General features: G+C 26.6%; 1 protein-coding gene across 1 annotated transcript in view; it reads right to left on the bottom strand.

The window, feature by feature from the left end:
• Nucleotides 1-566: 566 nt before the first annotated feature.
• Nucleotides 567-13,532, bottom strand: part of LOC107442882 (uncharacterized) — a 28,667-nt gene continuing 15,701 nt past the window's right edge. The window contains exon 5 of the mRNA XM_087168993.1: nt 567-5,738. Within this exon, the coding sequence (XP_087025119.1) occupies nt 5,510-5,738 (229 nt within the window). The 3' untranslated portion in view covers nt 567-5,509. The remainder of the gene's footprint in view (nt 5,739-13,532) is intronic.

Raw genomic sequence — 13,532 nt, 5'->3', positions numbered from 1 at the left:
GGCCAGAAGAAAAAATATATATAAAAAGAGCATTGGTGACCCATCTGCATCAAAGGGTTAACTCTATGGATATTAAAATGTAATCATCTATTGTTTCCAAGTTAAATTTTTTTTCTAAGTTATTGTTAACTATTGTTTCTAGATTTATTCTGTCCATTTTTAACCCTTTGATGCAGAATTTTTATTTAACATATTTTTCATTAACGCAGGTCAAAATATATTTAACATTTTAATAATTTATGATTATGAAATACAGCTTGAAACTACGCGTTTTCTGTCTGTGTTAAAGGAAAATTTTCTAAACAATAATTTTTCAAACTAGCAGTTATTTAGAACTAAGAGAAACAGTTATTCCTCATTGAAATTTCTTTAAATTACAAAATAAATTTTAATAAATTTTTGAAAGAATTTAAAACTTTCTTTTCTTTGTATTTAAGATTTTAGTGCAAATTTAATTCTGATAATCTAAGATTTTTTTTTAAAAGGAACATTGGTGACCCATTAGCGCCAAAGGGTTAACTCCATGGATATTTAAATGTAATCATCATAAGAAAGAGGCCAATAAATGAAAGCAACATATACTTTGACTTTATTATGTAAAAAAGAACTAAACAAACATCATAATAGGTGATTTTATCACATGTGTTCACAGGGAGTCAGTTTAACGTTTTATAAATGCTTTTTTAAAGTCTTGCATTACACTGGGAAAGAGAGTTGTGCTTTAGAAGATGAGGATACCTACGAGTGTACTTGAAAGGTTTCTTCCTCTTTTTCCAATGCAAGCATCACAACATTTTATTTTCATTTATTTATACACGTGTAAATTTTGATTAACAAAATCAACAATTCTTCAAAAATCACATAACTATTGCATAACAAACATTCAACTCAAACAAAACAAATTTTTTACTTAATTGAAATAGCAATAGTACTATAAAAGTTTAAAAATAAAATTGTTTGTTTCAGCTTTTTTTAATTTTTTTTTTAAAATTTTTTGTCATTGTTTTCAAATGAATAAAATAGACAGGGTGACTATAATACAATATTGGAAACTCTAATGGAGCAAATTTGGTTATAGTACTATGAAATATGTGACAGAGCCTTTAGAAAAACTTAAGAGTATTAACTATCAAACATATTGATTAGAACATATTGATTATTGCCCTACTAAATTAAAAAAATGTGTTTAAAATTTTTGTTGGCAATATAGTATAATACAAATTAGTCGCTAATTAACAAGCATTTTTAATATATACAATTGAAAGCCCTTTATAAAAAAAATTTAAAAAAAAGAAAAAAAAAGCGCAATTTGCTACGTTAAATAAATTCAACTAGTAGAAAGAAAAATATTGGAAATTTGAAATTAAAAAATAAATAATTATTTAATTTTATAAGAAAATTCTTTAAATAAATTCCTTAAAATAAATTTAAATTAATTCCTTCAAATAAACAGCAATAAAATCATCTTAACTGAGAAGGAAAAAAATATTTGAACACAGTTTCCCTACATAACGAGTCACTAATCAATATTTTGAATAATTTTATTCATTGAAAGGTATGTTATTTAATTGTTGTTAAATTTCAACTTTTCTGAGTTCCAATATATTCAAAGCTTTTAAAAAGCTTCAAAAAATTTTAAAAGTACATAAAAATCAAAATAATTATCATAAAATACATTTCAATGCATAACAAGCAACAAAATTTCAATAAGTATGTAATAAATAGGAAAACTGAGAAAAGTGGGGAACAAAGTAGAATCTAGAGGATACTGAAATGAAAAAAATGAAGCTCAAAAATTAAATTAACAATACTATTTTTCTCCTAATCGGCCAAATATCCTGTCCCACAAGCTATATTAATTTTTTATTACAAAATTTCAGACAAAAACTTCAATATAAAATATAAATAAGTTAATCGTTTTCACGATTTTTAAATTTTGAACGTGACAGTACTACAGTACAACAATAATTATAGAAAAAGCAGTTGAACTTAAATTATTCTCTGGTCACCCTGTATATTTTAAGTATTATTTAGATTTAAAATAAAACATTAAATGCTTTTGTGGGGCCAGCCACACACACTTAAAAATAAAGAATTTTAAAACAATAAATTCTTAAGTAAACCAGTACTCAAAGATATTGCATTGATTTAGATATCTTTACAATTCTATAATCTAAAAGCTAATATTTTTTATGCTTAATAGCATTTTAAATTTGTCTACAATTAAAAAAAAAGCATAGCTTTTGAATATAATTTAGGACAGAATACTGACATTTCTATAGGAGTTGAATACAAAAAGTACTTCACTAGTTTCCAAAGTACTAGAGAAATGATCTTTTTTTTAATCGCCCAATGCTGCCGCAACTATAAACAAAGATTCTTCCTGATTTTACTCTAATTTTCTTTCTTTTTTAAAGAGTTAAAAGATATTATGGATTTTATTGATGCAACTACAGTTACTATATTATTTATTTATTATTTTGATATGATCAAGTTGCCATTACTCATATTGACATGATCACAGTTCTTCTTGGCACAACTAGAATTATTGCTTTTTTTACCTATTAAGTATCAGCCCTCAAAAGTTTCTATAATATTCAATTGGGATAAAATAATCTTTTTATTTGAAGCCAGATTAGTTTCCTTGTTTTTCTCAATGTAGAAGGAACCAAAATTCAACTTAATATTTTCAACCAACAAATAATAGGGCAAAAGAAAATTTCCTAAAATGTAATAAGGTAATTTTTTTAATTCAATAATTTGATTATAGTTAGTTTTTCTTAATGCTGACTCTACAACAATAAATAAGGTTCTTAAAGTTTTAATCATTAATGAAATAATCTTTCAAATTTATATACAGCCTATGCTGTCTGTCTTAAGTTACTGATACAACCTCAAAAAGTAAATAAATAAAATAAAAAATTCAATATGCGAGATGCTATAATTATTCAATTTATAAACAGTTTAGTCTGCATATCCTTAATGCTAACAAAACTTATAGAGACAGTTTTCATAAATGAAATTTTTCAATTAGTAAAGAGTTGAAAGAAATTTATTAAACTGTAGAAAGGTAAACTATGCATTAAATGGGTAAGTGGAGTAGTTCTTTATGCTGACAGAAACATAATTGCCCACAATAATTACCTTTTGACAAATATATCATAAATATGTACAGTTCTTAACAAATATTAAATTATAATAAAAAAAAAATTACTTAAATCTATAAGGCTGAATATTTAATCAAAATTAATTATTTCCATTCTAGAATTTAAAACAATTGACCATTCTAATTGTAAAACTAAACTATTAAATTATTAAACTAAATAGTCAATTCAATTTTAAAAAAATCTTTACTTGCAAAAAAAGAACCTTTTTACCATGCAGTATTTTTATCTGTCTCAAGTTTATAAAGCTTCAATCCACATTATCTTAATTAATCCATAACAATCAAAATTTTTAATAGTATCTCCACAGTACCTTAATTAGTTTACATCAAATTTTTACCATTAATTGCCAATTAATGTCAAAAAGAAAGATCTATTAACCAGAATTCATTGCATTAGAAGCCAACTTGTCTATTGTCCAGAACTCACACTCACCAGAAATGAAAGAAATTCCCTTGTCTTCAAAGGTTTGGTTAAAAGTTACAAAGCTATGGAGCTAAAATAAGATCAAATATAATTAAATCCCATAGAAATGTCAGTTTCAGAATTTAAAAAATACATAGTTTATAAATTTACTTCGAACTCTATTCATGATGCTTACCAAAAAATATAATAAATTATATACCATTCTCAAACTAATTACAGAAAATTTTTTTTGATTTAAGATATATGAAGTACAAAATTTACAGTTAATGCAGACACAAAAAAAAATTCATGCTAACCAACAAAAATGTATTCACACACTCTATTTATATTGACAAAGTTCTTCAAGAACAACAATTCATATAAATCTAATATTGAATTCCAGTAACTTTCAAAGAAGATAATGTTCACAAAATATCGTAGAAAGTAAATTTCAAGAGAAAATGTCATAACATTTCGTTTAAGCTATAAAAATAAGAAAAAGTCAGTTATTTCAAATATTAATATCTATGACAATTCCACGTTTATACAAAAAGATGAAAAGTGAAGTTCAGTTTAATGAAATGCAATATAACAGCATCTAGGTACAAATGTATACATTTCTGGTGTGCATCATTATCAAAACATTAACTAACAGACTATTTATCAAGTTGTCTTTTTAACATTTTTAGACATGCAACACTCGTTTTAAAATTCCAACATTATCTCAATCCAGAGAGCGATTTCAGCTTATGTTCTTCTATGTCCAAGGTAGGAAAAATTAAACTTAACTTGATATAAGTTAGTAATATGTCACTTTTTTTGTAACTTCAAATCCCTATCTGTCTATCTTACAGAATAAAATTAGGCCAAATTTTATCTATTTTCACAACTCCCCATTAATTTTTATACTTCTTAAAAAGTGAAATATTACAAACAAACACTGCCTTAACCCTCTACACGTTAAGAATTTGGAAAACTTTCTAAAAAAAATTTTCCTCTAAGTACTATTTTCTCATAGAATAATATGAGAAGAAAGGAACAGTTTGTATTACAATAAAGCAGCAAGAAGAAAAGCTAAACAAACTAATAAGAATCTGAACACAAAGCCCTTAGGTAAAACTGCATAAAAATTTCCTCCTATGTGTTAGAGAAGGAAATTATAGAGAGAAGCTGGTATGCAACTAAGAAGTTACTAGTGAAAAAAAACATTACATAAAACTTAAAAATTTGAAAATAAAGAATTGGGCAAAATTGAATGAAAGTGTCCTTCAGCTGGTTCTACAGAAAAACAGATGTCAAAAAATTCAGAGGTAAACGCTAAGAGGGTTAAAGTTGAGAATGACAACAACATGTATATAATACAAGTCAACTGTACATCGAATCTAAAATGAAACTTTTTGCAGTATTCATTTACTATTTTTTTTTTTTCAGCAGCTAAAAAATTTTAAAAACATGAAAATAAAATTACAATCAATATCTTTTCATAAAAAATATCTTCAACTGTCACTTTTTTTAATCTGTAAAAAGAATCTGGCAATAAATAAACAGCACATTTTTTCAAACAAAGCCTCAAGCTTCTTTCTATTTTTTTTCCTGGAATGTTTTACCTTTCAGTACACTTCTAATGCTTGTGCATGTATGAACATGTAACATTTACTGGTGGCATACATACAAAAATATGTATATCCACGTATTACACAATCACACAATTAAGCAAATAATGATAATCCAAACAGACGTCCCATTCATTCCTTTAATATATACTAATCACTATGTGTTTTAATAATAAATTAACTTTTTAAAAAAGATCTTGACTCTTGGTTAAAGTCATATATATAATTTTTTTTTTTTATGTTTCACTGATTGGAAACTGTGGGTAATGATAACACATCGAGCCAAACATATGTAGAATAAGGATCGTTCCCTAAAAGCTGCAAACATCATCCAGGATTGGACTGAGTATTTGATGAGACACTTTCTGCCCTGGTTGTACCGGAGTGACTAGATCGGCTGCTCAAAGAACGGCTGTCGGTACATCTTTTAGTGAGAAGCGACTGCGTGGCTAACTCCTCTGAGTAATAATGTGGGGTGTTGAGGTAGTCTTTAAGTCTGCGTGGCAGAGGCAGGTGGTCTATTAGATCCCTTCGCAGAGTCTTCAAAATAATAAACCTGAAAGATGCAAACAAATTTTCAATATTAGAAAGATTTTAAAATTTGTTGGAAATAAAACAATATTACAGCAACATACAAAGATGGATCAAATATAAATGAGACTTCTTTAATAACTAAATATTAAAATATTACTAACAAAAAAATATAAACAGTTATTTTCCTACATATTTTCTGAATTTTTACACTTCTTTCCCTACACAGGGGTGATTGTGAGCCCAAGTCAAAATTCCGGAAAATTTCCCCGAGTTTAAAAAAAAAAAAATATTAAATTGAAAAATTAAGAAAAAAATTTAAACTAGGTTTTTTTAGGAGAAGTAATAAAAATTTACAAATGTCTTACTTTCTTGAGTTTATGATTATAACTATTTACTGATAAAAAATGCATCTGGCTCTCCCTTACAAACAAAATAAACTGTGTTTTTAAGTTCCACTTTTGAAAATTTGATTTCCAGAAACTTCTGTGATCAATGATTTTTTGAAACGTCTGGACCTTCAATCTCCGGAAACTTCCGGATCACTGTTAGCGAAAAATCCGGAAATCCGGATTTTTTCCGGAGCACAATCAGGCCTGCCTACGTTTTCAAAAGTTTTTTTTAATTCCGGTGGAATAGAAAGAAGTATGTCATGTAGTGAACCAACTGCACACATCATCTATCTTTTACATTGGATGAAAATCTCTTGACCCAAGGCTTCTTTAAGTGTTCCCAAGTCCATATGGAGGATGTTCAAATGTTTCCCAGAGTAATGCGAGTAACTTTTGATGTATTACTGAGGCTTTATGAGGCGTTGTGTACTTCTGTTGCAAGATAACTTCACAGATCGGCATGCCATGTCTCTTGGATTAATAGGCTGCTTTGACTTTCTATATAAGTTCATAATAATAATCTGCGTCGATTGTTCATCATACATGAAGATGATCTACAAACACTAGTGAGTACTCCATAAACAGAGATTTTTGCTTTGAATTGAGCAGATTCATTTTTCCTACGCCATTCTATATTGGAATGCTTTGTTTCAGGGGTGTAGGGACACATTTAAGATTCATCACAAGTTTGCATACTTAAGCCCTTGACAAGGTATCATTGCCGAACTGTAATGTCCGCAAAATTTTAAAAGGTTTGATATTTTCTCCTGTTTAATTATTATGTGTTGTGCAACTGCATTATGAACATTAGGCTCACTCATGATTCAAGCTACTAACACCGTTAAAGAATTACTTAGACTCTAGATAAGTCTATTATTGTCATGACAAAGAAAATAGTCTGCTGCTATTAAAATAGTTATTTATATTTGATCCACCGACACAATAGACCTGCAATTTGACAAGGCTGGTAATGTAAATTTTAAAAATATATATACAGATAATAGAATCAGTGCTCAATATAATGACCCCTGGTATATGAGCGTAAGACATTAGATTGATTATCACTATATAATGAATGCACAAAAATAATGTCAACATTAAATTAAGAGATTAATAAAAAGTAACATTGCTTGTTTAATTTCATTTTTTGGTATACAATAACATGCATTCTTTGGTAAAATCTCTTATACAAATTTATGATTAATACAATATTTAGTCATTTTTAACTTTAAATAACTTGTAACTTTAATGTTCAAAGCTTATAAAGTTTACATTAAAAAATGAAGTATTAACATAGTTCGATTAAAGACAGTATATTATTACATTTTTAGGAAATTAAAATATTAAAAAAAAAAATCATTAGCACTCAAAAACAAGTAGAGATCAAGTTTACAACATATTTCAATTACATAAAAATTCTGATATCTCTTTCTTACATCTTATGCATTTGAATTCAAATTTATCAATTCAATGTTTGCTTTCTAAAAGTTATTAATTTACTTTCTGCTTGTTTTTTATTCTCTTGATTAAATTCTGCTCAACAAATCTATGACTCCTTACCTACATTTCTTAGCTATTTTTTCCCCTTCTTAATAAATACTACTCAGCCACAAAATAAGATTTTATTTCAGCTATCAAAATTAAGAGAAACCGTTTAACTTGTGAAAGATAGCAAAACCAGTCCATTCCAGAATGTCTTTTCAATTCAGAAAAAAACTAAAATGTTTGTCAAAAATTAAAAACTATGCTTATTCTTAATTCTTTCAACAAAGAAAAAAAAATTAATTCAAATACTTGAATAGATAAGTTTTTTTCCCCCTTTTCATTTCTCTGTTGTAAACTTTGCAAAAATACATCAAGTTAGCTTTGAAAGCATTTCTTTCAAAGGACTAATGAGAAAAGAATTAAAGTTAAAATTGTATTTAAGATTTTCATCATATAAAATTCTACCCTCATTTATGTTTAATTTTCAAAAATAAATAGAATTATAAGTTGCGTTGTATAGGTAACAAAATTTTTTGGAATCATATGCTTACATCATAATTTAATTGCTGTTGAAAAATAATTTATAAGTTACTGATAACAGAAGAATTATTATAACTGATGTAAAATAATAAATGTTAACATACACCATGTTTGTTTATTTTCTTTTCAATTTAGAAAGAACAATTATTACTTAGATATTCTCTATTTTCATCTAATAATAACTTATATAATTTGAGATAGGTGAAAATTATCAAGGTTTAAGTAACACAAATGTTAATAAATAAATACAGAATTAGAATATGAGAAGCTACAATGATTCTGAATTCAAAACATTTTGGTACTACATTCAATTTTTCAATTACTTGCACAATTCTGAATTCAAAACATAACTTATATTATAATTCAAAATATTATTCTTTCAAAATATAATTTATAATAATTAAAAATTAAACTAAAATTAAAAAATAATAAAACAAGATAAAAATACAAACATACTGAATGCTTTTAAATTCAAATTAGTCTAATTATGTAAAGTTTGCAGCAATACTTTAAATCATGTACAAATATTGAGAATTTTAATTAAATTTCATGTATTTTTAAAGGAAGATTATAATCTGAATTAATTAAAAGTTCCAAACACATGAAGAAGGATGCGTGAAATTAAAATATTGTTAAAGGCAATAATTTCTGCATCAAAAGTTCTGTAATCATTTACTTAATTTAGAATTTATGTGATAACATCCGAACTAAGAACCTATGTAATAGAAAATTTACTTTACACTAAAGAACTACTTTTAATTGCTTCAAAAAGTATAAAATTCTTTAGATGTGAGACAAGCAATTTTAGCAATATTTAATAATAATAATAAAAAAAACAAACTAAATACTGAAATAGAATTGATATAATCTTAACAGTTTACTGTTTTAAAGACAAATAATACTTCAAAAATCTATTTCATTTAAAATAATTTTAATTATAAGTTAAAGCCTCTAATGTAAACAAATAGAAGAAAGTGAAAACGCTCCTGCTTATTTAATTCTTTATATTTTATTTACTATTATTACTTGCTACAATCAAAAATTTAAACTGGGCATAAAGCAAATTAAATACTAATTTTTAAAAATCCCAAAACAAATAGAAATAGAATTGTGTCATATTGTGTGACAAAATTGAATTTTAAGCATTTAAATGCAAAGTTCTAAATAAATAAATTTGAATCTAAAACAAAAAAAAAAAAATGTTTAACTTCATAAATAGATCATATTTTAAAATAAACAGGGCTAACCATAGATTGAACCAGTTCTCAATTAGACTTGACACACACTAAGTTCCAACATTTGGCAGAAAATTCCATAAGCCTTGAAGAGGAATCCATTCTATTTTTGATAATTCATATATCAGAGCGTCTAGCCAAATTATTCAACAAAAAATAAGAACCTTTTAAGCCCTTTTCAAGCACTAAAAAAATATTTTTAAGCACTTTAAAAAAATACAATTACGCAGGGTTGGAATGTTTTCCACAATTGACTGTTTTATCTTGTTTTAACTGTCATGTCAAAGAACCTTCAGCATTGTTTTTGAAAATTGTCAAAAAATCATGAAATTTCAAATCTTGTAAAACGAATGGCGTTTTCATATGCTGCGGACTGACAATACGCTGAAATAGATTGGGGTTGAATTAATTCTGAAACCGCTGAATAGAATAATGTGAACTGTGTATTTTAGCATAATTTAAAGTGAAAATCAATATAGTAAAGGAAAAATATTATTTTGAAAGAGGGAAAATATAGCACTTTTTAAAAACATCCAATGAAAAAAGCACCTTTAAGAGCTTTTAAAAAATAAGCACCTTTAAGCACTTTTTAAAAACGCTACACACTCTGTATATATATATTTCTGCATCCCTATTCCTTTGTAATTAAATAGTATTTTTCAATACATAATGTAATTAAAATTAATTTTACAGAATATATACAAATTAAAGGGGGAGTAAAGGTGTTTTTCTTATTAAACAGTAAATTAAGAAATATTTCCTGGACACTACAAAGGATTTGAATGGACAGAAATAAATTTTTAAAAAAATATCTATTCAATTTTTGCTTATTCCTTTCCAGTTTCACAAGTTATGTAGTGCTTTTCTTATATATTTTTTATTTTTATTTTCAGCACATACAATTACTAACACTCAGCAATATTCCTTTTACTGACTATTTGCAAATTACAGGAAAAAATGGCTAAATGCGTTTTTCTTATAAAACAGTAAGAAAGTATTCTCTGGTTACAAAGAAGGATTTCAATGAACAGAAAAAATTGAACAAAAAAGTAAAACATATTTTTTTCCTGTAAATAAAAAATAAAAAATTGAATTATGAAAAATTTCACTTGTTCCTCAGGAATTTTAAAATTTTTTGAAATAAAAATTAAATTACACGTTTAATTTTTGTTTGTTAGTTCTTTAGAATTTTTCTAGCCTTTTCCAGGTTATTATTACACTTATTTTAAAGCTTTTTTCTTAAAAAAAAAAAATAAAGATCCACATAAAGCAAAATGCACTATTTTTTTAATTTATATATTACATAATACGGTAGTTCAAAAGATTAAATGATGGATAATAATAAATTTGCATTCTAAATATTGCATTAATTTTAAGGCTTAATCTTACTGTACTAAATTTTGGATTATCTTAGGGAAGTTTAATTCAGTGAAAGCTTTATTTAATGTCAGATACTGTTACAACAAACATGCCATAAATAAAACTTATGCATCTATTTCTGTTAAAATATGCATAAAATATTACATCTTTTTAGTTTTGAAAAATTTTAATATGTCATATTACTAAAATTGTCCTCTTATATATGAATGCAATTAAAAATGTTTTTGTCCACTAAAGATTTCTTACAAGAGAGTGTTACAATTAATGGATTTAACTCTATGGTTGCAACAGTGCTGGGATGAGATTCCAATAATAGTCGCCTCATTTGCTTTATATATGAAAAATAATATCCTAAATAGTTTCCTTTCTCTAACATACTTTTACAATCTTTATACTTAAACAATATAAAAAAATCCACAAAATAAACTATTTTTTTGTTGAGATATTTACATTTAATAAATTATATACAACAATAATTTAATTTTAAATAGACTCAATCTGTTAAAGAAGCATAGATGTCAAGTTATATAGATGATAAACAAATAGGAAATGTATGCAAAGAAAAAAATTTGCATGACATGTTATATGCTGCGCTACATAAACAGTTTTCCAATTGTAATAACTTAAAATATATAAAAAATAAAAATACCTAACTCAACGCAGAAAATTCACAAATATAATACAAATATTTTACAAACTCTGTTTAATTTACCAATGCAAAAATAATGAAATGTTGAATTAGAATTTTGTCAAGAATTATAAACGGAAAAACTGAGCATATTAGAATTTATGAGCTTAATTTTCTTCAGACACTGGCTTGCCTTATCTGAATATTTATTTTTTTGCCAAGAGTTGTTGAAATTTTTTGGTCAATATTTAACTAGTTGAATTTTTTTTTTTTTTTATCTATTTATTTTCACATCACAGTCATATTTGTTATTTGATGTTCCACCAATCTCCTTCTATTTATGCACCTGTGACCTTTGTTTTACAAAAAAGAACAGCTATTTTTTATCAGCATCCAACAAATCAACAAAAAACAAATTCGCAAATTATTTTTAGTAGCCATTTTTTACAACTGATAACAAAATAACTTTTTGTTTATATTTTGGTGAAAATAGTCACCTTAGAAGCTATTTCTTCATATTAATAGTTTTAGTTTCCAATGGTAGCTCCATGTCAATGATTATTTTCATTTACACATTTTTTTAAAAATTGACAGAGATTGCCGAAAATCGATATCATACTTTAAATTGCTTTTTGATACTATAATGCATACACAACATCAAAATGCAAATATACAATAAAAAAGGAAATTTAGAAAATGTATAGGGGAATGAAAAAAAAAGTGGCATAGTCAATATGTTTAATATTGACTGATGCAATTTCAATTTTCAAAAAAAAAAAAAAAAAAAAAGCATATGAAGGAATGGAAACTTTAATATAGATTTATTATGGAATGGTATATTATATGCAAATTATGGTACATTATGTCAGACATTTCCAACGTTGTATTAATTCTAACAAAGCTGTAAATAGGTTATAATTCACAATTTATTATCCACAATTATTGTATACAAATTTTACTATCCACAATTTGGTAGAATCTTCATGCATTTTCTTTTTAGAAGTATTTGGCTACAACGTACTGTTTTACTGCACTCGAAAATTTTCAAAAATACAAAGTATGTGACTAGCTTAGCTTTTCATGCTAGACTTTAAAATCTCTTAGAAATTGTCTCACATTTCTGAAATTTAATTATCAAGATTAGAATTTAATTATCAGTCCCTGTAGAATTCTACGGAATTGCACAAATTATTTTAATCGATCATCATGACCAGAATATTGTTATACACTTATATAAATATTCTTCCGACGAGGGCTAGAGTTTATCATAATTTGTAAGATCTGTTGAGTTTTATTTTTGCAAAATAATTCTAAATAGGTCAAACCTTTTTCACAGTAACTGGACTAATTTTTGACAAATTGCCAAATGAATCTCATTTGAGATGAGTCAAGGTTGTTACATGCATTTTTCTTTTTTTAAATAGAAGTATTGAAAAAATGGAGGCTAGGAAAGAGTTTTACCTTTTGTTTCCCAATTTGAAATTAAGAAGAGTGACAAATTTTTCAAAATTACCATTATATGCCTGTAACTAGAAGTTGGAAAGATGCTTATTAGGGCTTCAATACCCATTAAATTTTTATAGATTACCAAACTTGAAGAGAAATTTTTTTTCCCCCACTTATTTTTCAAAATGCTATTTATGTGGCACTGGAACAAATTGCCCCCAGATCTAACAATAGGATAGTTATACTGTCTGACTCCAAAGCTGCCACTCAAGCTATTAGATCTGGTGAAATACCTATCTCTAGGACTATCCAGGATTGCCAGGTTCTCCTGGAGAGTTTGAGGATAGAAGGGCGATAAATAACACTCCAATGGATCCCAGAACATTGCGATATCTACGGCAATGAACAAGCCGATATGCTGGCTATGAAAGGCGCTAAAATAATTCAACAGCCAAGCACTCTTAAATCCTTTCATTCGACAAAACTCTATATCAAACATTTTATGAGAAAAAACTGGAAAGCGTTTCTCACTTCTCCTATCTCTTCAAGAAGTTGGAGGAACAGCTTAGAACAGGGTATTGCAGATAAGCCCCGCAATAAAGCTGTTGCAGAATTCAGACTTGCGGTGGCCACAATTGTCTGGCAAACCACCTCTGCCGTATCGGCATTTTCGCTGACCCAAATTGCCCGTTATGCTCGAATAATGAACTTAT

Source organism: Parasteatoda tepidariorum, chromosome 8 (assembly GCF_982258835.1).
Source record: "Parasteatoda tepidariorum strain Cologne lab strain chromosome 8, Ptep-v5.0, whole genome shotgun sequence".
Lineage (NCBI taxonomy): Eukaryota > Metazoa > Arthropoda > Arachnida > Araneae > Theridiidae > Parasteatoda > Parasteatoda tepidariorum.
The sequence above is the reverse complement of the archived record's forward strand: the minus strand, read 5'-3'. Positions and strand labels throughout refer to the sequence as shown.